The following is a 25,395-nucleotide window of genomic DNA, read 5'->3' on the forward strand; positions in this document are numbered from 1 at the left end:
AACTAATCCAAACTAATAAGAAAAAAATTTGTTTTAATTCCAGTAAGGCAAAAAAGGAGAAATGCCTAATGGTTTCACAGCTTTTGCTGATGTTTACAAATAGCATGACATTCCACATCCCTTATACTACAGAAAGATATAATATCATATAAAAATTTAGACTATACAACCACATTTATATGATTCCACAACCTCTATTGTCTGCAAGTTGGTATTCCAAAACTTTAAGCCAAATAGAGAACAGAGACCAAGGAAAACAAAAGTAATCATTTTGACATGTTTATTACTTTTTACTTGTACAAACATCAGATGTGCATGAGTTAAAAAAATTAAGGAAAATGTAGGGTGTTAAAAAGAAATACAAAAGAAATCTGAGACATGAAACAAATACGAATTAAAATAAGAAGGTATTCACATACTACAAATTCAATATATTAAGAAATCCTTTGATCCAGATACAGGACGAGCCTCTGCCTTCAACTATTCACAGACAAGTCAGCCTGAGTCCCAATGAACAGAGAAAGGCCCATGAGAAGTCCTGATGGCCACAGGTGGGGACCAAATGAGTGGATGAGGGATGATATCTATGAGGTATCACCACACACACACACATAATCCTTCATTTATCTGTTCCAGGCCAGCCCTAGAGGTCACCACATCAACTGTGCATGGGAGACTTACTCCATCATGTGTCTTCAGATGACCTTCAGGACGGGTTCTTCACACTTAGGAAAAATGGAGACGAACACTGAGCTGTGGAGTTGAGGCCAAATGCTATATGCTCTGACACTGCCTGCCCAGGGTCTGCACTGAAGGTGAGCTGTAATGAGACTGGGAAAGGTAAGGGTGTCCCCCACTACTATGGAGGGGACTGTGGCCTGCTGGGCCTTGCTGGTGCTCCTGCGGATGCAGACACAGGGCTTGTCTGCCAGGACCCTGACGGCCCTAGGGGCCATCTCCTCCTCTGCCCTGGCTTCCCAGGGCTCAAATTCCCACAGGCCCTGCTTCCTTCTGTGGTTAGGGAATGAGGCAGCATTGCTGTGACTACTGTTCACTTGCCGTGTGTTTCCTTGCTTATGAGGGTAAAACGCTTCCGTTTTCTGGCGTGAAGGGATCCTTGGACTTTGCCATGTACAGCCGCTCTCATCTCAGCCATGCTTACCCAGCGCTTCTCTGTACAGGGCCCCTGGGCCCATGCACTGGTGTTGGTGATCTCACCAACACACATCTCATCCTAGATGTGTGACCCTGGACCGGTCCCCACCCATCTCTGCCCATGGACTGTGACACTGAGGTACTAGCAGTCCCTACACCTCAGAACACCGCTTTCCCATCACCTGAGCTTCTGTTCTACAGTGCCTGACACAGACACAGTCTAGTCAAGGTCACAAACACGAATATCTCCCTCATTTTTTCAAGTTTTACAAATTTATACCTACACAGAAAAATTAAGAAATTTGGTATTACTGCGATGTTGCTGTATATCCATGTACATACAACAAACCTGGCTGTGTACTTGTACTCACATTGTTTGAAGAAGATGCTGCACATTTAAACATTTTGTTGTGACAACTTTGTTTATAAAAACTTACTTTGTAAAGCAGGACTCATAATTCCAAAAGGGGTTTCTCACTGTCCTGTTTTTCCTCAGCTGCTTCTTCAGATCCTAAGTGGTGGGAAAGGAGAAGGAAAATATGTCTCATCCCATTAAAGTATGAACTGATTCACTATAATGTTGACAGGCAAAATACTAATAAAGATTCATGTTTAAGCCTCAAGAGATTGAACATAAAAAGTGACAGTTTAGTTTTTACTTTTTACAGGAGAAAAGTTTTTAAAATACAACCAAGCACTTATGCTAACTTCTTAGAAAGACTTTTGCTAGTCTTCCTCAACCCTGATCTTGACAGGCCTGAGAATGTATTTTTGTATGCAAATAATGTATAAGAAAACCATGTTTAAAGTTCACCGAAATGGGTGAGTGAGGGGATGCAAAGGCTGAGGACAGGGCTGGATGGTTGCCCTCCGTTGCTGACAGCAACTATTGTCCACTCACCCCCCAATCACTCACAAGACCATGTTATTCCTACATATCACACAGCTAGGCCAATTCTTAGGTTAGTTCTCAGAATAATACTTATAATTCATTATCTCAATTTGTCTTTCTAAAATTAAGACAATATTGAGTTTACAAAAAAGCTAGATGATATTTCCATAAAATATCTTTAAACTAGAGTCAGGTTTAATTCATACCAACATGGAAAATACATGTGCATTAGGGCAAAATCAATGCATGATAAATACAATTACAGTTTTAAAGTAAAAGGCCCAATAGATAAGTGAAAATAAAATCTAGAAGAAAATAAACATGTATCTTTTACATATTTTATGAATATCTTAGAATACCAATAGTAAGCCTTAATTTCTAATTTTAAATGAGTTGTATATGACCTGGGTAGCAGTGGCACGCGTACAATGCCGGGAGAATGCCCGGAGCTGTAAACACTGATGTTGTTAATAGGTGTAGAGGAGAGGAAGCTTCAGTTTTGTTCTTTCCAGGATTTTACACTTATCCTTTCCATAGTGAGAGAGGGAAATACAAGGTAGCAGGTTCACACAGACCGCAAGCAGCCCATCTCCACTGATCTAACCTGTGACATGGTTCATTAAAAGAAGACAAGTTGTGGGCTGGGAAGATGGCTCAGTGGTAGAGCGCTTGCCTTGCATGCCTGAGGCCCTGGGTTCGATTCCTCAGAACCACATAAGCAAAAAGAAAAAAGCCGGAAGTGGCGCTGTGGCTCAAGTGGTAGAGTGCTAGCCTTGAGCTGAAGAGCTGAGGGACAGCGCCCAGGTCCAGAGTTCAGGCCCCACAACCAGACCCAAAAAAAAAAAAAAAAGAAAAAGACAAGTTGTTTCAGGACGCCATCTGGATTATAGGCAAGGAAAAAGGTGTTCATGGGGAAAAAATGGTAAAGAATCTTAAGATTGTGTTCCATATCTTAACTCCACAAAGTCAGGAAGTTCAAATTGAATTTGGTGAAATGATGTGACATTGTTTTCCAACCCACTGGCCTGCCATGAACCATGGAGAGCAGTGTGCCTTAGCTGCTTTCTAATACGAGAGGCGTTTATTAGGCCCTCCTATTCCTAAACTCCCTCTCCACCTGTAGGTCAAAAGTATGGAAACCACCATGAGCAGAAAGTATTCAGGCAATTGTGATCATTCTAAGAAAGAAAAACAAACCACCAAAGTATAGTGAAAACAAACCTTAAGTGTTTCCAAATGTTGTATTTAGCAAGTAAAACATCTGAGCACCTACAATTAATGTATTCAAATAACTATGTAGAATCAAATTAAAGAACTAAAAGCTAATAAAAGTAAATTAAGGCCAAGCACTAGTGGCCTATAATCCTAGCTACTCAGGAAGCTGAGATCTGAGGATCATGGTTCGGAGCCAGCCTAGGCAGATATATCAAAGACACTCTTTCCAATTAACAAGCAAAAAGTGAGAAGTGGGGCAAAGCTGAAGTAGCACAGTATTAGAAAAAGGAAGACTATCAGGACCCAAGTTGATTCAAGCTCCAGTAACAGAAAAAAAATCAATTAACTTAATTAAAACCCACATTTTTAAGTAGGAAAAAAATTACAAGAATAAACAAATAGGAATGGGGGGGGGGAGAAGACATTCTGGACTTGCAAAAGCCGAAATTAATGAAACATTTTTGAGAATGAATCAAGAAAATACTGGAGAGGGCCAAAAGGCCTGTGCACTGGAAGAGAGACTGACAGAAATTATCCAGTCTTAAGAGACAGAAAACCAAAAGAGCAACTTTCCATAGGACACAGTAAACCTTCTTGTAGAAATCAATCCAGGAAAAGTAATAATGTCCACTGAAATACATTCCTAGGAAAATTCAGAGCTAGGTTAAACTGATGAACTATTCTACATGTAAACCACAGAACAGAAGCCAGCCATAAAAAGACAGATGAGTCCTATCTAATTTTGGGATGAGGGTTATGCTGGCCTCATAGAACAAGTTTGGTAGTGATCTTTGCCTTTCCATTTCATTAAAGAGTTTGAGGAATACTGGAATGAGTTCTCCTTTGAAGGCCTTACAGAATTTGGCTATGAATCTGACTGGTCCTAGGCTTCTCTTAGATGGGAGGTCTTTTATTGCCATTTCCATTTTAATACTTGATATAGGTCTAGTCTATGCTTCCATTTAGAAAGAATGACACTGGGAAGTGGTATCCTGGTTCAATATGATAGAACACTAGTTGCCCAGGCCCTGAAGCCTTATGACCAATGAAAGAACGAAAAATGAAGAATGAAGAATGAATGAAGGGAAGGGAAGACATTGCCCTATTCATAAGGAATTGGGAAGATTTAGAAAAAAAATCATCAAGTAAGCCAGACTCAAAGAAACATAGGTTCTATGGTTTCCCTCATTTGTAATAATTAGAATATGTCTAGGATAGTCCTAGAAGAACAGTTCAATAGTATGTCTATATATAAAATGATGCTAATCAAAATGAACTCCATGATATGGAAACGAGGATTTGTTTTTGTTTTTAATGTACTGTGTGAAGTTATTTCTTTTTCTTACATTTTTCCCCCTGTGGTTTATACCCTGTTGTCACTGTTTTTGATTTTGGTACCTTGTGTCTTGTATATACATCATATGAAGTAGGCAAGAAAACGTTTCCCATGATAGCACCTGGAACCTTTAGGGTGCTATTTAACCTACAACCTTTTTATTGTTAATAGGTTATTTTGATTCAACCAGAAAATAAATGTATCATTTGCCAGTTAGTGTCTTAGGTGGCAGGGAAGGGGATGCAAGTCCTTGCAGATGCCCTCATGCCTACTAGGGCAGCAGCGCTATATCAGGCTGAGAGTGGTTTACACCGTCAGATAGGAAAACTTGCATTTTTACTTACTCATTTTATTAGGAACATTAAGTTCTGTAATTTGACCCTTCAGACAATGAAAGTACAAGAGAGCAGGCAAGCTTTTTGAGTGCTTGTTCTCCATCCACTACAACAGATCTCCATTGTCTTCCACAAAGCAGCTCTCCAGAACACTGTGGAATTGTCTGACCCTGCTCAGCTTCACCCACAGAAATGAGAATGTAAAAAAAAACTACTAGGTAGTGCTAACACCACAGAAACAAGCAAGCATCATAACAGTAAGCTTAATGGAGAAGGAAAGCTACAGGTAGAATTCCTCACTATCATGAAACTGCTGATCTGAGCTTTTGTACACTACTATTTGGACACTATGTCAAGGATTATCTAAAGGAATTAGATTTGTCTCAGGAAAATAGAATATAAACTATTTTATTATAATGAGTCTGATGGCATAAAACACTTGAAAGAAATAATTCTTGCAATGAGATCCTGAAGGGTTTAGTACACTTAGTTTCTAGTGCCTTACAGACCTTCTAATCCATGTCTGTATTTCACAAGGTCACAAGCATTTGCATTTGCCACCCCTTTTAGACTTCACATGAATAGTCCACAATGTAGGTGCCCACAAGTTCCTTAGTCAGTGACGTTCACACTGCTGCACCCTTCAACTTACACACAGAGCTTTTCCACAGGAATTTCTTCAGTTAGATTGCATGTCTAAAATGTTGGTAATACAACATTATCTCTAACTCAACGTAGTAGCCTAGTGGTAGAAACAGACTGGGTCATTACTGAACACAATGCAGCCAGAGCATAATGAGCTGTGGAGGAAGTTGCAAAGACCACACGGGATACACTGACCAAGACTGCCTGAACAATGGCAAGGACAGAAAGAGCACAGGGTTTTTGGAACACGTACAGAACAGAAATATCAAGATGCAGAATAGATGGAGGGCTTTGGAGCTCAGCATTTTCAGAAAAGCTACGTAGAAGGCATTAACAAGGCCAAAGGCTGGACAAGCAGGTAAGGAATGATCACAGAGGTGCTTTTTGCCAGGCTAATGGTGTATTTTTTTAGGTCTTTATGTCAGTGAAGGCTTTGGGGTTTGGGTACGTTGCTGGAATGGTCAATTATGCTTTTCCAGACACTGTTGGGACATGTACACAAGTGCACTGACAATCAGAGTCACACTAGAGCCAAGGCTCTAGTCCAGCTCTGCCACTGTGGACACGTATGAAGCTGAGCAGTTACATCCACCTCCGCCTCACTTGCCCCTGTCTACACCAGGGGCAATGTGAGGTTCACACCCCAGAGCCAAGATGAGGAGAAAAAAAATGAACAGTAGTACAGTGCCAAGAGCAGCCCTGCCCAAGAAAGCCGGAGCAACTAAGTAATTTAGGGTGCAGCACTATCACTAATATTTTGTGTGGTAATATCACAAAATGTAGCATCTTAACAATTTCTAAGTGGATCATCCAGAGCTTTAAGTTCATCTACACTGTGGAAAACCATCAGAACCTGTCTCCACAGCTCCCTCTATCCTGGGAACAAGGATTCTACTTGATCCTGAGATGTGACTACTGTAGGGCCTCACCAAAGAGGTGGTGAGTTCCTGACCAAGAGCCAGTAGCTCCTCCTAGCAACTCAGAGAATTGAGATCTGAGAAAAATGGTTCAAAATCAGCAAATAACCAGCAAAAAGTCCAAAGTGGAGATGTGGCTCAAGCAGATTAGTATCAGCTTTGAGAGTAAAAGCAGAACAAGTTCATACTCCAGTATCGGGAAGGAAAAAGGAAGAGGGCATTGATGACTTATTTTATTTAGCACAATGGGCTCAATGCTAAATTGTGCTATGACATAATTAAATATCACTCTGTGTGTGTGTGTGTGTGTGTGTGTGTGTGTGTGTGTGTGTGTGTGTGTGTGTGTGTGTGTGTGTGTGTGTGTGTGTGTGTGTGTGTGTGTGTGATATATTCTACTGGATGCATACATCTTTGTTTTATTCTTCATCCATTCATGGTATTTGTGTTATTTTCTTCTCTGGCCATTGTCAGTACAAAATTCTGTAAGTTCCTGCTTTCGTTCCTCCCAGAAGTATCCAGTTATATGGTGATTCTGTGCTTCATTTCTGAAAGAAACAGTATCTGCTTTCTACAGGATGTAGCTCCGTTTACATTCTCAACTTGAATACACCAATTTGCACACATCCTCACAACACATCTTTACTGTTTTGTAGGGTTTCTGATGCAGTCCCCTTACTTGGGTGAAGGTGTGTCTCACGGTGGTTCTGATCTGCATCTTCCTAGTGATTAGCGACATGAAGCATTGTGTTCATCCACCATTTGGGGTCTTCTAGGAATTTGGTGCTGAGAACACTGTTATTTAGCAGAGTGTTCTGGTAGCTGATGAGTGGAAGGCAATACTGGAGGCTGGGAAAGAGGTTGTGACAAATTCTGAAGCAAGGAATGTTGATCTAGGATTTGACCTGAGAAGAAATGGTAGGACTGGACTGAGGTGAGGGAGGCAGAAAAAGGAAGGAGCATTGACATAGGTGTGTGAATCAGATGTGGGACACAATCAAGATATACAGAGTTGCCATTCTCAGCCCTGGGCAATCCCAGAGAACGTTTGGCTTAGCAGTGGAAGACAATGGAGAGTATGAGGACCCGTTCCTCCTCTGCCTGTCTCCTAAAGCAGGGATCATGAATCTTAGGAGCTAGGCCTCTTCTCTACTTTCACTTTCAGCCTCTCTGCCTCACACTCTTCCTAACTCTGAGCTTCACATCCTGATGTGAATGTACACTCAGTGTGCTGACAAAGAGATGAGCAGGAAAGGAAGGAGGGCAGAGCTTTTAAATTATAAGCAAAGACATAAATAGCAATTAAGTCTTTACCTGCTTCAGATTCAGGAGGCGAATAAAACTGACCATCAGAAAGCCCAGCAGGGATGAGGGCTGCTCTCTCTGAAGCATCCTGAACTATCAGGAGCCCTGGAATAGAAGAAATGCAGGCATTGGGATGTGCCTCCCTTCCCCAGGAGTTTGGCAGTGAGATTAAGTATTGTCAAAAGGTATCATTATTAAAAAATGTTCTTATGAACAAATTTACCCTGCAAATCTTTCAATCAAAAATGAAAGGCTTTACTAATAATTCTATAAAGACAGAAAAACAAGTTGTTTTTAAATTGGCTTAATATCTTAGGATATTAAACTCAGTATTGAGTGTTTCTTTTTCCTGAGAATGCCTACCTTGTACAAGTATCGACACCAACCTCTAAAACAAAATACAAAGTGAATCAAGACCTGGTCAACCTGTACAATTGGTCTATCATCTCCATCTGGTTAGAGAAACACCAGAAGCCAAGTGTAATACTTCAGTGGCCTTTCATAAAAATATATGAAGAGTAACACATTTGCTTTAAAGGAGGGAATTCCTGAAGAAAAGATGGCAAAAACAGGTCAGCTCCAGAACACTCCCTCCTGATGAGGACGGCCATCACATGTACACAGGGTGCACACCTAGCAGTGTGCCGTATCTGCCACTGATGATAACAAATGCTGCTTCAAATTTGTCATAAATTATGTATTGAGCTTTATTAATTACTGTGAAATAACCACTCATGTGTCCATCTTGTTAAACTTGCAGCACCTTCAGCAGAGTTCATCTTGAAAATCGGATCTAATGAAAGTAGCCTTTAGTGCTTCCTCAGTCTCCTCTGCCCCTTCTTTGCCAGAAGAGGGGCACAGAAAAGAGACACACCTTGTAATACTGGGGACACTCTTTGAAGTAAAACTCTTTTCTTAAAGACTGCTTTTCTGTTAAGCAAACTTTTCAAAATAAAACTATGTTATTTTTGATCCTGCTGTGTGTGAAGTTATAATCCCACTTAGACTGTTTCCTATGAGGTGAATGACAGAAATGGACCCATGTGGCCAATCTAGAGATAGCATGGGTGTCCACACTGACTTTTCAAAGAGGGTGGGGCAGGGCTGGGCTTCCATGAAGGCCTCCTATGGGGAGGGCAGTAACAACAGTGAGCCGCACAGCTCAGGCCATCACTGGGCCTTCCGAGTTAATGGTGAGACAGTCCTGATAACCTAGGCAGGACACAGGCACACATGATGCTGGATGCCCTTCAGAGGACAAGGGAGGGCTGTGTGGGCTGAGCAATGCATTGGTGCAGGGAGGGCAGGAAAGGGCAGGCAAGGTCTGGCTTGAGGTCTCCCTCCTCTGAAGTCCATCTTTCCAGTCCCAAGTCCAGGCACTTATCTGATCTATTTACCACCCACTCAGCAATACAAGACAAAAGAAAATACTTTGCAGACCCCTGGACTATTTGGGGAATTGCTGCCCTTTTCACTAATAATAGTTTTCTGTGCCCTTCACCAGCAAAGTTTTGTTGATATGCACACAAGGTTGAGTATCTTATCATGAGTATAAATATGGTGGCTACTTTCAATGTCATTTGAACAGGTGTTCCGCTGTTCTTTCTGACAATTAGAAAGAGGATCTGCCTGTCACTATCCCACTTACACAACATTTCCCACTATTTTTGTGTAGCCATGCAGCTGCATCCCACCCATCATCTGAATTCACATCTAGAAGCCACATCTCTCCCTTGTAGCTCAGCAGGCTGACTCTGACAAAAACTTACTGTTTTCTTCTTCTGCTTCTTGAGGTAACACTTTGAAATCCAGGAACCATGTCTCAATCCAGGCAAGGATGAATGAAATGATGGGCAGCACATAGCCAAACGCCCCTTGAGAGAAAAGCTGGAGGAAGAGAAATGAACAGGAAGGGGAAGGGCAGTGATCAGCTTGCACTGGAAAGGGGCTAGTGTCATCCTCGCAGAGGACAGTGGTACAGGAAATGGGACAGCCATACCTTTGAGAGGATCACTTTTGCTAATAAAAAGGCACTGGTCACTGCTGTCGTCAACTGTAAGACACATAATGCAGCACGGCTCAAGTGAGATATTTCATATATGAGGGCCTCTCCCTCAGGAGACCCACCTGACAGGAGCAGGTAGTACATGAGAAACACATGCCTGGCCTAGCTCCTTCCCACAGTATACTTGCTGTCCCCTCCACCCAGACTGGGAAAAAATGGACTCCTTGTGGTAGACTCCTTGACTGGTGGCTTATGGTATTTCTTCCCTGATGGTATACACAGGAGACTCATGTACTGACTAGGTTTCTCCATCAGAGGTGCAACATCCAGGGAAGAAAGGCAGGCCAGGACTCTAGGACTGTGAAGGACAGAACATCTGTACCATGCATGAACCTTGCCACTTCTGCCTCCAATTAAGATATTCAGGTGTGATAAAATCTGACCAAAATGAATGCCAGGAGCTATTAATGAAAGAACCAAGGCCAGGAAACATAAGCATCTTTCTCAGTGATACCAGCAGAATTTCAGGAGAAAACATACATTCTAGCCAAAGTGAGCTACTGGAGGAAGAGGCACCTCACCTCCTGGAAATGCGTACTTTACAGGCTGACAATAAGTACTTGCAGGTTCCAGCTGACTTCTCCTTACTGAAAATGTTCTAAATAAGAATCAGAAAAAAGGGGCTGGGAAAGTGGCTCAGTGGAGGGCGCTTGCCTTGCATGCATGAAGCCCTGGGTTCGATTCCTCAGCACATAAGCAAAAAGAAAAAAGCTGGAAGTGGTGCTGTGGCTCAAGTGGTAGAGCACTAGCCTTGAGCTGAAGAGCTAAGGGACAGCGCCCAGGCCCAGAGTTCAGGCCCCACGACCGGACCAAAAAAAAAAAAGAAGAAAGTGGATTTACTATAACTGAGACATCCTTAAGACATTTTAGTCCAAAGGCAGCATCACTGAAATTTCTCCTTAAGACAAGTTCACAGCAGATACTGAAGCCACTTCTTTGCAACTCTGAGGGCACATAGGTCAACCTCTTTTGTTGGAAGAGCTTTGCAATGGACAGTGTGGCTAATAGTAGTTGTTTTGAGTGTGGAATCAACCCACCAAATAGAGATTGTTGGAGAAAAGCAGTAAGTTATAATTATCACGCCCCGAGTGTGAAAGGGTTACAAGTCAACTTAGTTAATTATATTCCTAAAATCAAAGTTCAGGAGTGGGTCTAACTTCCTGGGATGCTAAGTGTACTCAGGCAGCTATGACCTCTGGTGGACCCTGTCTTAGGAACCAGCATAGCCTCCATGCCAGAGCCCTGTTTTCTCTTGAGCAGACTCCTCAGACTGAAGAGCTAGGCAACCCCCTCCCTTGTCAGCATTATCCTCCCTCCTCCAACTGACTCATTCAAGTAGAATTGCTTGCAACCCTTGCAACCTTAATACCTATCAATGGGACACACACACAAGGTGCCCAAGTTCCATGCTAGATGCAAGGAGAGAGAGGAGTAAAATGTGATGGTCCTCAAGGAGCCAGAAAGAACAAAAGGAAGGTGTGAAGGTGTAGGCAAGCTTTCTGTTTACTTGAACATCAAAATAAATGGAGACCCAATCATGGAGGAAAATCATGGAACAGTATCAAAGAAAAAGAAATTTCCACAGGGTTTTGTGACAGAGGTACTATGCTCATCTTTTCTCTACAAAATGAAGTGGAGGGTTTGTGGAAGCTTGGCCAATAACCACGCTGAGCCTCTAGAGTCAATGGCCTGGCATCCTAGATACCTGGCTAGTTAATCCTTGACCATGGAAACACCTCTGGCATGTTAAACTTGTGTTAAACCCACTGAAGTGAGCCAAGAGGGGAAAAGCCAGGAAATCTCATCTCCTTTCTCTCAGCTCAGCTTGTGATAAGTGCCCTGGCCACAGCCCTGGAGGGATGACCCACATAAGTGCCCCGCTCTGCTCAGCATACTCACTGCTATCGCCCACCAATGGCGCAGTTTACATACGGCATATGCAAGTATCAACACTTTAAATCGAAAAACTGCCAAAAGCTAGGGAGAAAATAGAAAGAGAAGATAAGCAATTTAAAATACAACATATACAAAGTAGCACAGCTTTCTAAACTTGCCTGACCATCTTGAGGGTACACTGCTATCTCAGAGACGTGTGGATCTCTACGTGTGCCTTCCTCCCCAAGATGCCAATATAACACCACCCAAGTAAAGTTCCCAATTAACTTCTCATTACAAGAAAAGAAAGAGAAAAAGAGAGAAAGACAGAGAGAGAGAGAGAGAGACAGACAGACAGACAGAGACAGAGACAGAGAGAGAAGGGGGAGGGAGGGAAGAAGAAAAAGAGGAAAGGAGGGAGGGATAAGTGGGCACTCTTACAGTGCTATCATACAAAGAGGTAAATTTTCATTTCAGAAACTAGGTTGTACCAATGAGATCTATTTTATATTTTAGCCCGGTGAGAGGGTGACAGAAGAAATGTGGATAGGCTCCCTTTGCCGCCCTCCCTCATCTCCATTCAGAGAATCTATTAGTGAGTGAGTCAGGAAGTAGGGAGACAATGAATGGGGGTATAACTTAGGGGAAAATTAAGAGTCTGCATATACCAGAGGAAAAATAATGGTCTTGAGGCCTATTTCAATGGAATGTGCCCCTGGTTTTAGTTTTGTTAGGCTGAAACGAGAGGTACAATGAAAGCTACTTACAAAAATATCGAAATAAGAAGAGTAGTAGTCATACTGCACCACCTCCCTCTCTAAGGTGCTCTCGATGCCTCCATTCACCTAGAAAGAGGGGTAAGAAGCAAATGGGGAGGGATGACATGGCAAGAGAAAACAAGACCAAAGGCCCACATACACTCCCAAGAACCCAGAAATGTTTAAAAAACAAAACAAAAACAGAACAAAAGAACCCGGTGAAAAAGGGGCCCATAGCATGCCACACTTCCTCAGTTCTGAGTTCAACTAGTTACCACATCTAAAATGTACAATAAAAAAAATCCCTATGTCTGACAAAAACAAACAAACACACACACAAAAAAAAACGTGGTAGTTCATATTTGGTAGGTCCTATTTTGGCCAACTAACATGTCACATAAAAAAAAAGGTGGTGATCACACAAAAGTGTCTTTTAAAGAAAGAAATGCAACAATTTATTAAGGGCTTCCTTTACTTTCTGATCTGTCTGGATAGCTTTCCATCTTAAAAAAAGACCTGATCTTATGGCAAACCTGTATGAGAACAGTTACCATGACATAATTAGAAGTCAAGAATTCTCTGTTGGACTTTTGTCTTTCTTTGCTCTTGGCATTTAAGACATTTCCACTCCTGGCTGGGAATGTGGCTCAGTGGTAGAGTGCTTGCCTAGCATGCATGAAGCCCTGGGTTCGATTCTTCAGTACCACATAAATTAAAAATGCCCAAAGTGGTACTGTGGCTCAAGTGGCAAAGGGCTAGCAAAGTGAGCAAAAAGAAGTTCATTGTATATATGCAAATACTCCAGACTTTTCAAAAATCCAAAATCTGAAATACTTCTAGTCTCAGGCATTTTAGATAAGGGATCTTCTACTGTACTGGTACCATCTTGAATGCGAAGGTGTGTAAATTCAGCCTTTCAGCAAACTTCTGTTATGGCTTCCTTGGTTTTCTCTCAGGTGAGCTCTCTCCTAGTCAGACCATCTCTCATGACAATCTTTCAACAACTTCTGAGTTAAAAGTACTTGCTGCCAACCTTCTTCTCATTTAATTCATTCAACACTACCATGATGATCTTAATCCCTTCACCAGATACCTGATGGGCACCAAGTGCCAACCACTGTTCTAAACAAAACAATGTCTCTGTCTCTGACTCACACTGCAGCAGAAAGTGAGGCTGGCTGGTGAATGAGAGTTAAGAGAGGAGGCGGCAAATGATGGGAGGGCCTCTTCTACAGGAGGCCACCCTGGGCCCAGTAAGGAATGCCAGGAACCAGATGCAAGGCTTTCAAGGGAATAAAAGCATAGTGGGTTAAACAGAATGTATTATTACAATGAATTTCACCTGGATTTTATTAATGTAGAACTAGAGAATTCAAAATTAGTATGTTATATTCTGCATTATATTTTACTGGACAGTACTGATTTAGACAATTACTTGGCAATATAACTGCATTATCCCCCAGAAGCCTTTTGAATAAAACTTGCTCAAAGATTTAGAATCAGCAATTGTTTTACAAAAATGTATACATAAAAATCTCAAATAAGGTAATAAGAATGCAAGTCGACAGACTACCTAAAATCTATGCCAGAAGCATTTTGTTTTCTCTTAGGAAAAGAACTAGCAAACTTTTCTGAAATGGCCTAGAAAATAATTTTCCTTTTGAGTCAAAAGGTCTCAACTCAACTAGTTGATACAAAGAACAGAGGTGTAGGTGGATGGATGTGGTTTTGTTCAGCAAGATAGTACCAACACAGACGAGTGAAATTTGTCTCCCAGCTTATAGTTTGTAAATTCTTATTACTGAGCAAAACATGTTGAAATCCCAATTTCAAGTCCAGAGAAAGTAAAGTTTACCAGGTTTGTTTCAAACAATAACACAGAATATACAGTCTAAATCTGCTAGAGAAAGACAATGTTGCCTTATTTTAAAAAAAGAAAGAAAGATGGAATTCACAGAGACATAAATGATAAGAAAAACTTTTTTAGCTGGGCACCAGGGTAGCTCACACCTGTAATCCTTGCTACTCAGGAGGCTGAGCTCTGAGGATCACAGCAAAGGCAGGAAAGTCCATGAGATTCTTAACTTCAATTAACCAGCAAAAAGCTGGAAATGGAGCTGTGGCTCAAACAGTAAAGCACTGTTCTTGAAGGGGGAAAAAAAAGCATAGGAACAGTACACAGGCCCTAGGACCATTACTCAAAAACAAAAATAGTAATATCCTCCTTCTGGAAATATATCTCATGAAGTAATTGAAAAAAAATGTCAACTTACATTTAGTTCTATTATCCACAGTAAGGTAACAAATAAGAGGTCAAAGGTGACGAACAAACAGAAAGTCCTTCTGACATCAGATATGCCTTTCTTCTCCCTGCCTTCATAGGACTCGATCCTGGCCATAAGCTGTGCAGGGTTGATGGAATGGACATCACGCAGGGAAGCATGGGAGCTCTGGCTCCCAGTGAGGGTGTTCTCCATGTCGTCTGGAGGTGGCTCGTCCCAGAGAAGGGATAAAGAAACACTGTTCCTACCTCACCATCCCTAGAGAAGACAAGAGAGACAACATGTTAGCTTAAGCTCACGTAATGCAACCACATGAGACCTAGTGGCTAATTGATCAATACTGTTTTGACCAAAGGCACTGACTGTGTTGTTGGGCACTAACAGTGCAATAAGAAGCATCACTTGTTCTCACAACTACAAAACAGCTGCTTTGGAAAAGGAGGTCGATAAAGAAGGATGCAAACTTGGAGTAGGAATGTGCCATGGCACAACAAAAGGTTTTCCTAGTAACCTGTACTGAGCCTCTTGATGAGAATACCAACCCAATTCCCTTGCTGTGCCAAGAGGTAGCCCGTACAACTTCCTTTCTAATACCTTTTTCAAAGTATGCAGTGCCATCACTCAAACAACACACCACAGAAACAGACACAAATGTACAGAAAACAATGAAATCACCATAAGTGAGAACCTACCTGGCCCACACAAATTGACATATTTATTAAGGATCAGGCACATGTGAAACATTGGGCCAGTGACTAGAGGGGGGGTGGAGAGACAAATGGCAAAGACCTGATCTTCAGCTTCAAGTTATTCTTTCATAAAGGAGGTAATATCTTCATAAATAATTAGTAAACAAAGTCTAAGGTAAGCATAACACAAAGAAGACTGAATATCAGTGTTGTGGGAGGTTTCTGTGGTCACAACAGGCTTCATAAAAGGCGGGCCTTAGAGAGGATACATGACTTTAAAGGAAACCTAAAGCTGCAATGTTCCAAGAAAGAGAGACTAAAGCAAACTGAAAGCAGGACAAGTGTGTCTGTACATACCAAGTCACCAAGTCACCAAGTGTCTGGGGAGAATCCCAGGTCATGTGACTAGAGGGCTGGGCTGGGAGTGTGCAGACATACCTGCACAGGGAAGTAAGCATGCCATCCACACCAAAGGTACACCGGCTCAACAGAGGGGCAGGGAAAAATGGCAAAGTCCAAGAAGAAAGAGGTCACTGCTTCTAAAATGCTGGCAGTTTCTTCCTTTCAATGTGGTTAAACAGAGTTCCAGGGTTAGTGGATGTCAATAAAGCTAGTTATACAGCACTCATGGTTCATTTCTCCAGGATACAGGTATTCCATTCCAGAATCCATGTTTTCTCAGTGTCTGACGAAATACTTCACACTCAGAAAAGTAGAGGTCATAAAGTAAAGTTATGAACAATGCCTTTCAAAGTAATGAAAAGTACACTGTCTTTGACCAAGTCACATTGAGCATCTGAATAGTACAATTTCAGAGTGCTCTGGATGATGAACTTTAATCCACATGCTCTTTTGCCTTAACACAATGTAAGACCATCTCTCTGGTCTACAAGCCCCAGCTACCAACCCTCAATTCTACCTTGGAACCTCCACACATAGTCTACCTTTTTCCCTATCAAATGAATGTAGGCTTTTCTAGACTGTGGAAGTATTGCAGAGACCATACAAACAAGTCTGCAAACTGATGGGTGTGTAGTAGGAAGACCCCTAGTCAGGCAGGCAAGCCCACCTAGTCGTCCAGCATGACAGAGGCCACCGCAATAAAGTTGTTAATAAAGAAGCAACTTTATTGAGAAGGTTCCTACAATGACGGTCAGGGCAACAGCATAGACTTGGGAGCTGATACTGTGACCCCGAGTGGCCCCCATTCTTTGGTTTTTAAAGGCAAAATCCATGAGGTTGAGCCCAGTCATGCGCAGGTGACCAATGGGATTGTAACACACACAAAGGATGGTACAGTCACACCAGACCACACACAGGTGGCCAAAATGAGGTTACAGTTTGTCTGTAATGGCTGTTTAAGCCAGCCTATCACCTTGGTTTAAAATGGCCCACAAATTTAGTGGGTAAGGCTTGGTCTACCTTTTGGTGGGCAAAAGGCAGAGTTTACCATAAGCATGTGCAAAAGGCAAGGTTTACTGTAATCAAGTGGGGTCGCCAATTTGAGCCAGATTACAACTGGTTTTATCGGTCAGTCTTTAACTCAACAGTCAAGGGTGGGTTAGGTTGTTAAGGGGAAGGGGACCAGATGCATTTTTTTTTATTCCAGGCTCATCAACTCTAAAATCCCTAAAACATAGGCAAAACAGAATCATACCAGCTTGGGCCCCATCTCAAGGTCTGCTTCAGGTGGGGGAAAAATCTTGCCCACATACTGGTAGCAGTGTTTGTCTGCTGGCCTGCACAGATTTCTTAAACCCTGAACTATAGAAGAAATCCAGATCTTCACCTAGCTTCTCTTGGAAAATGTGGGAAATCCTGGCAATAACTCTAGTTCACCAGCACTCCATTTGCCTCTGGTTCCTTCTGGGGACCAGTCAGTCTTCAGATTCCTAATAATTGATGAGCAGTGGAGAGGGCAGTGTTGGGTGGGTGAAGGATAACTTAAGAGCATTGTCTAGTTCCACATCCTATTACTGCTGCTGACTAGTTGTGTAACTTTGGACAAGTTATTTTCTTATGCCCAGATAAGGGGCCCCAAAGACCACCAAGGAGCCGATTCTGATGTAAGCACATGAGAGTCATCTATTACAAGCTCGAGCCTGGACTCACAACCATCACCGATACAGCGGGTGAGAGTTGAGAGCCCTGACCCTTCCTCTAGCAGGGTTTTTATAGGGTTTTTAGGGACTTCTATACATCATTGCAACACTTAACAAATCATATCACACTGCAGGAAAATCATAAAATAATTCTAAAAAATGATTAGTGTAGCCAGTGGCGGGACCCAACCAGGTGCTAGGGATTGGCTGGTTCATGGGGTTGATGCTCTTCGAAATGATTGGCTGGAGTAGATGGTCTGAACCCCCACTGAAAGGTCCTTATCCTGTTATCTGCTGATTAGCTATGGTTAGTGGAATTTTCCATAAAGGGGGTTGGTTCCTGGAATTTGGGCTCAAGGTGATCAAGGGGAGTTGCTGATTTCCTGGAATATCAAGGGGAGTTTCTGATTTCCTGGAATTTGGGCTCAAGGGGAGTTACTGACACAGTTCCCAGACAAAATGGAATCCAAACCTAAAATTACTACATTTCGTTCACGCTTCACAATTTAACCTGCCCAAGTTTCTTTGTAAAATGGGGGTAGCATTCAGACTGCAACCTGTTCTCAATGGGGAGTAGGGTAAGGGATAGGGCTATAACTCCTACTCAATCTGTGGGGCCATTTAGGGATATTTTGGTCATCAGTTCTACCGGAAGTGCCACTGTCCTCCAGGGAAAGAGGCTAGAGATGGTCCTAAATATTAAGTAAAGCACAGAATAGAACCCATAAGAAAGAATTTTCCAGGCCCAAATTGTCAATGGTCTGGGGAGGAAAAAACTTTGACATGAAGATAACAGAACAGCTCTGGACACAGAGAAAACCCTGTAAGACACAGCATTAGTAGGAGCCAGTTCTGGCTGGTGACATCACGCTTGCCAGAATAACTTCTAATGCCTCAAGAGCTTCTTGTGTTACCCTTGATGAGTTTACAGTACCACATGACTAGAAAAAGGTACCTAAATTACCTGGTTCTGCATCACTAATTCTAGAAATCAAGAGGCTAATTCAAGGGGCCAAAAGTGCTGACATCCAACTGTAATCTCAGGTTTGTGGGTAGTGGAGATAAGGGGATTTGGGTTAAAGGCTACCCTGGGCAAACCAATTAGTAAGACCATCTGAAAACAAGCTGTCATAGTGATGCACTTATAAGCCCAGCTATTTGGGAGTGGAGGGGGAGAAAATATGAGGATAGTACTAGTTCAAGAACCTACTTGAAAACTAAACTAACTCAAAGAGGGCTGGGGAGATAGTCAAGTAAGAGAAAAAAAGAAAAAGAAAAAGACATTCTTTTTAAAAAATATGAAATACATCTTTCTGAAAGATAAAGAAAATAAGAACACGGTGAACAATAATGCATAGTACTTGAAAAGAAATATTGTCCTGGAAGATATGAGACACAGAATCTTGTGACTGCTGCAACTTAGAAAGTACTGAGCCAAACTTCTCACATTCCAGGGAAAAGGTTCTCTAGTCCCAAAAGATGTATTTTAGAAAACTTTGACAAGAGAAATAGAAGAGATGGATATGAAACTGAGGAGTACTTAGCCTAACACTACCCTATGCCTGTCTAAGAAGATTCTTCAGGCTTGAATACTGAACTCAAGAGTCAGGGATCACTGTGAGTTCAGGTTTCGATCTTGATTCACGACAAGAAGGATCTTCCAGATCCTTGTCAAGCAAGTGAAGCCATCAGAAAGGCCCTGCTATGGGGATAATTATTTAAGGGGCTGCCAGGAACACTGACACATGGCCTGTATCTCTGCTATAATGAGTCCTGAATGCTGATCAGGCCACGGGCCTTCATTGCAAGTAGCAAAGGGCCCTGCCTACTCTCTCTGAGCCTTAGTTTTCTCATCTGTAATATGAAAAGGTAGAAACTGTTGTGAATTTCCAGTAACATAAACACAGAGAACACTGATATCATTTGTGGCAATGTGCCCTCCATGTTTACCACCTGAAGATTTGAATTCCTCTCAAGGGACCTGAGAAGTCAGTGCCTTAAACTGAAATAGAAGCAGGTTCTACTGAATCAAAGCCAAGAACATCTACCAGTGTTGCTCACAAAGCTGAGATCATGAAAATGTAAACAAATTATATTAAGTGAAGTAAGCCAGACCCAAAGAAACATAGGTCCCATGGTTTCCCTATTTGCAATAACTAGTATATGTCTAGGACAAGCAGAAAAGCTCCAAAGCTATGTACATGTGACCATATAAGATCATGCTAAGCAAAATGAACCCCAAGATAGGGATACAAGTAGTTTTACCTTCTTGCTGTTGTTTTTAATGTATTTATAATGTACCATGTGATTTTATTTTGTTTCTTTTGTATGTATAACCCCTGTTTTCACTGTATTTGATTCTGGTGCCCTGCATCTTATATATACATTTTTCTAATTTGGGGAGGGAAAAGGAAATAACATGCTGAAATAGGATACAGGCTGACCCACTGTAACAATGAGATGTACAAGAACTTGAAAACGAACTTTACAACCTGGAATGGGGGGGAGGGGAGAAGAAGAGAAGAGTTGGGGAGGTGGGGAGGGAAGGGATAGTGGGGAAAAACAAAGAAGGAGGTAACAATGCTCGATAGGAAATGTACTCATTACCTTACTCATGTAACTGTAACCCCTCTGTACAGTATTTTTACAATAAAAAATATATACGAAAAAAATGTAAAAAAAACAAGAGCATTCTACAATCTACAAAAACAAACATTGCATGTATAACACAGATGGTTAAGTCTTCTAAGTTCATGTCAATATATATCTAAGGCCAACTTATATGACAGAGCATTACCAAAGATGGCAAGATTGGTTTTAAAATAGAAGATGGCAAGATTGGCAAAGAAAATCTCTCAAAAGTTATGTGAGGGCTGGGAATTAGTGGTAGAGTACTTGTCTAGCATGCATGAAGCCCTGGGTTCAATTCCTCTGGACCATAGAAACAGAAAAGCTGGAAGTAGCACTATGGCTCAAGTGGTAGAGTGCTAACCTTGAGCAAAAGAAGCTCAGGGACAGTGCCCAGGCCTAGAGTTCAAGTCCCAGGACTGGCAAAACAAACAACAGTAACAACAACAACAAAAAAAAGTTATGTGAGCTGCGCATCTGTGGCTCACACCTGTCATCCTAGCTGTTCAGGAGACTGAGATTGTAGGACTGCAGTTTACAGCCAGCCTGGGAAGGAAAGACGTGAGACTCTGATCTCCAAAAAACTACTCAGAAAAAGCTGGAAGTAGCAATGTGACTCAAGTAGTAGAGTGTTAGCCTTGAGCAAAAGCAGCTCAGGGACAGTGTCCAGGACCTGAGTTTAAGCCCCAGGATTGTCAAAAAAAAAAAAAAAAAAAGTTATGTGACTCAAAGCATTCAACAAAGAGACACAGGAAATGTTTCACTGAGAAAGCTCAGCAATGGAGTGGTCCATGCAAAGGGCATTCCATAGAGAATATGAGCAAGGACCAAATCAAAGTAAAGGCCAGGAGCCTATTAAGGACACAGGGCTCACTGAAGATGGAGAGCAGTAAGTAAACTGTGGAGTCAAATCACAAGGCCTAGACTTTTAGATTATGTACATTAGTTTTATGAATGAGCTTAAAAGACATAGATATCAAAATATCCAGTTGTGATATTTTGGTTTAAAGAGAAAAATATTCTTCATCTAAATTTAAACATTTTATAATACTTAAGAAGATGCTAATTCTATTAATATTATTCTAATTTGATTAACAGCAAAAACAATCTCCATTAAGACAGTCCATGAATCTGTTATTATTCATAGAATATCTCAATTATAATCACTAAAATAAGCAAAATTAAGAAATAAAAAATGTCTTTTTTCTAATTTTGGACAATATTCCTCAACTATATAATTTATAATTTATTTCTACTTTTTTCTTTTGTGCTGGTCCTGAGGCTTAAATTCAGGTCTGAGCACTGTACCTGAGCTTTTTTGCTCAAGACTGACACTCTACCACTTGAGTCACAGTACCACTTCCTGCTTTTTTGGTGTTTAATGGGAGATAAGAGCCTCACAGATTTTCCTGTCCAGATTGGCTCTGTCTGAACTGCAATCCTCACATATCGGCCCACTGAGTAGCTAGGAACACAGGTGTGGGCCATCGCACCTGGCTGTTTTATTTTTCAAAATCATATTGCTAAGAAAGAGAAACTGCATCATTGAGCTAATCCAAGAACTTCCTCAGTTTTGAGAACTCCACCTGCTACCAGAAACTGTGATCCAGCAAACTCTAGGCAATATTCTCACATTTCTGAGTATGAGATTAAAGCTGGAAAAATAGTAACAGATTTCAAATCCCTTCCAAATGTTTCTAAAACTAAAGCTTATATTTTAAAGTCTTTTTTTTAATTGCCATATTGGTGATTGAAACTGGAGCCTTGCATGAGCTCTGTACCAAGCTATATATCCAGCCATTTTTATTTTTATTTACTATTTTACTTTGACACAGAGTCTAGCTGTCCAGGATGACTTTGAACTCCTACCAAGTCAGCTTCCCCAGTAGCTAAGGTTACAGGTATCTATTTAAGTCATCTTAAAACCAAGGAGGCATTTGAAAATTTGTATCTATTCACTGTTCAGAAAACAGAAGGAAAATAAAGCAAAACATTTTTTAGCCCTGTCTCATTTTAAAATTACCTTTTATGAGTTTATGAACAGTACATTCTAGATAATGAAACACTGTATCTTCTAGATACAGAAACTCCTTCTTATGGGAATTTAAGTAGGAAACAGCAGAAAAACTCAAAAAACATAAAGGTGAGAACCTGATACCAATTTGGCCACTGCCTTTTATATTTCCAGTTTAAGCTTCACAGCCCACCTCTAAAATAAGTCAAATCACATGAGTCCTAAAATTTTACTCATGAAACACGTTTTCAATAACAGATCTGTAGTGTGGCTAACCACTCTGGGAAGCAATGAGTGCAGGAGAATAAAAAACGTTAGAGCAACACTAATGCACTCAACTTGTAGTAGTTGATAAAAAGGTTCAACATTGATCTTTGCGAAATGTTGACAGGATTAGAATGTATGCAAAGTACCTGATCCTGTACGTACTGAAGGAGACAACATCCCCCAAGTAACACAAATTCTAATGGAAAAAGTAACCTACTTAATCCTGCAGTTTCCCAGAACTTGATTGGATAGAGCAGGGACTGCCTTCCAGTGTGATCCAAATGGCAAGCAGGTGAACAGTACTTTGGAGAGGATTCAAGGGAGGGAGATAAAAGCAGAGGTTTTGAATCCTGTCTGTAATAATAGAAAGTTTAATAACTGCATGGGATACAGTGTGGGAGGAAAATACTTTTTCCTTTCATTACAGGCATCCCTGCAACTATGTCTTAACCAAAATAAAGCAGAAAATAGTTAGTCTATGAATGCTTCCAAAGGAAAACATGGTTCTGGAATATGCAAATCATCTTTCCTTAACCAGTCTGCAATTCCCACTTGGGACTCAGATGGTGAAGTTCCCACTCTCTCCTATTACTTCTCAGAGCTGTCCTCCACCTCACTCCCTTAGGTTTACTCTGTTCTCTGGTCTCCCTTCCTTCCTGTAACATGACAAGCTCATTGTTCCTTTAGCTCCTTTGGAGTTTTACTGGAAATTTACAGATCTTCCCAAGGCTGACTCACTCTGAAAATTCAACTCTCACCCAAACCATCACCTCCATGGGAGGCCGACCATAAGTACATTTCCTCACATACCCTAAGCCCCCATCGTGCATCTTATTCCTTATAAACATGATATACTATCTCAAATCATTTTTCAGTTTGCATGTCCATCTAATCTCCACCAATTGCTAAGGTCTTTGAGGTCAGGAAACTGCTCAATCACCGAATCTCTAAAATACAATGTATGAAATAGACATTCATCAGCTATGCCCACCTTTGGTCCTCAGCCCCACCCAAACCTGCTGGCCCCTCCCTCTCTCCACCCAGACCCACCTGAACTCCCATCTACCTCACTTCTGACACTCAGACCATGCTGCTACCTAGATAGCAGAGGTTGGCATGTGCTCTCTCTCCAGGCAAATATGGCTCCTCTAATAAACCTTTCTCCTGTGCCTGCCTGCCTCTGCGTGGTCCCCTGGGATGGCTGTGACTTATCCTTTCAGTAATAATCACCATCATTCTGTGAATTTATGTCCTGAGAAGTGGTTTTCATTCAACTTTTTTTTTTAACTGCAATTTTATACAATGCCATCATGCAATCTTAAAAGGCCTATGTGTAAGAAGGCAAGACTTTAAAGAGAATGAACACTTTCTGAAATACAGAACATTCTATCTGTAGGCATACTATTCTACATATTTCATAGTAAACATTTTCACTTCAGGAGATGATAACCCACTGTCTTATAAATCCATAAGTAAGGCAAACTTGCTATGTATTGTTTTGTTTCATCAAATATATATAGAAAATCAATGGGAATTACCTGTGTAGAACCCTTCCGAATCCCACAGTACAACATTGGACTAACCCAGTGTGTTGGGAAATTACAACTTATTTTTACTACGTTCATTAAAAGTAACAACAGTTTATAATTTATCTGAACCATTACTGAGTCAAATGATGAATTCAGCTGATTCTATTAGTGAGGGAGATGAGCAATCATATGAACAACTGCCACCTTAAGAAATGAACAGAAGCTTTGGCATCCGTGGCTCATGACTGTAATCCTAGCTACTCAGGAGGCTGAGATCTGCTGATCTGTATTCCAAGCCACTCAGAGCAGAAAAGTCATGAGACTCTTATCTACCACTGATCACCCAAACGCTGTGTATCAAGTGGTAGAGAGCCAGCTTTGAGCACAAAAGCTGAGGGACTGGGTGGAGGCCCCAAGCTCCAGTATAAGCACAGACACACACACACACACACACACACACACACACACACACACACACACACACACACACACGCGCGCGCGCGCGCGCGCGCGCGCGCGCGCGAGTAAAGTTCCAATGTGAACTCATTCTGAAACAGAGGAAGGGAGAGGGAAGAAAAAGGAGAAAGGGAGAACAGGAACAAGGGGGGAAAAGGAGGAGGGAGTGGGAGGGACAGATTTCATAAAGAAAGATGGTTAAAGTATTGAACTGAGGGAGAGAAAGGGGAAGGAGGTGGGAAGGAAGGGAGGCGGGGAAGAGGAAAGGAGGAAAGGGGGAAAGGGAGACAGGGAGAGGAAAGGAAGAGGGAGGGAGGAGGGAAGGGAGGGAGGAAAAAGGAAAAGGGGGAGGGAGGGGCAGGCGTGCCACCGATTTCATAAAGAATGGATGACTAAAGCAGTGAATAGAAACCACAGCTAGACCCTCCATGCCTCAAGCTTCAGCTTTTATTGTTTTGTTTGGACGCCACTCTCCCGGATGAACACGAAAGGCCCGTCCCCGCCAGGTGTCATTCCCGTGCTTTCCAGGCCCCGAGGCCCTGGACGCTGGGGAGGCCGGCCCGAGGCTGGACCCCTCAGGGTGGAGCCTGGACCCTCCCAGCCCGTCCCCTGCACAGACCCCGCTCCCCCCCACCCCCAAACCGGGGCAAAGGCCCGGGCCCAGGGGCTGGGCGGCTTCTCCTCCTCCTCCTCCCGTGCGTCGGCCCCGCGGGTCACCTGGCCTCAGGGACTCAGTTTTCCAACCGGTCAAATAGGGCGATGAGAAACCCAGCCTACCTCACCGGGTGGTTCCGGGCCGGCGGCCCAGGCGGGCCTGGAGGCTGCGGACCGCTGGGCGAAGGGGCGGGGCTCAGCGGGAGCTGGGACTCGGCCCAGCAGGCCGCGAGCCGCCCGCCGCCCGCAGCCAGCTACCACGGGACCGCCTCCAAGGCC

General features: G+C 42.2%; 1 protein-coding gene across 1 annotated transcript; it reads right to left on the reverse strand.

The window, feature by feature from the left end:
- Positions 1–266: 266 nt before the first annotated feature.
- Positions 267–25,395, reverse strand: Stard3nl (STARD3 N-terminal like). The gene is made up of 9 exons (XM_070014281.1): positions 25,240–25,395; positions 14,769–15,035; positions 12,505–12,582; positions 11,762–11,839; positions 9,797–9,850; positions 9,567–9,684; positions 7,807–7,902; positions 1,593–1,666; positions 267–725 (listed from the first exon to the last, which is right to left on the reverse strand). Exons 2-8 carry the CDS (start codon positions 14,970–14,972, stop codon positions 1,608–1,610), a joined length of 687 nt encoding a protein of 228 aa, XP_069870382.1. The 5' UTR covers positions 14,973–15,035; positions 25,240–25,395; the 3' UTR covers positions 267–725; positions 1,593–1,607.

The sequence above is a fragment of the Dipodomys merriami genome, unplaced genomic scaffold, assembly GCF_024711535.1.
Source record: "Dipodomys merriami isolate MVZ:Mamm:240054 unplaced genomic scaffold, mDipMer1.0.p SCAF_94, whole genome shotgun sequence".
Lineage (NCBI taxonomy): Eukaryota > Metazoa > Chordata > Mammalia > Rodentia > Heteromyidae > Dipodomys > Dipodomys merriami.

What these genes read in the sequence shown, in the direction of transcription:
- Stard3nl (XM_070014281.1), bottom strand. Translation starts at nt 14,972, where the DNA reads ATGGAGAACACCCTCACTGGGAGCCAGAGCTCCCATGCTTCCCTGCGT. An exon ending in CTTCTTATTTCGATATTTTT is followed by an intron (nt 11,840 to 12,504) that starts GTAAGTAGCTTT and finishes TTTTCTCCCTAG; the next exon opens with CTTTTGGCAGTTTTTCGATT. An exon ending in AGAAGCAGAAGAAGAAAACA is followed by an intron (nt 7,903 to 9,566) that starts GTAAGTTTTTGT and finishes CTTCTATTCCAG; the next exon opens with GGCTCCTGATAGTTCAGGAT.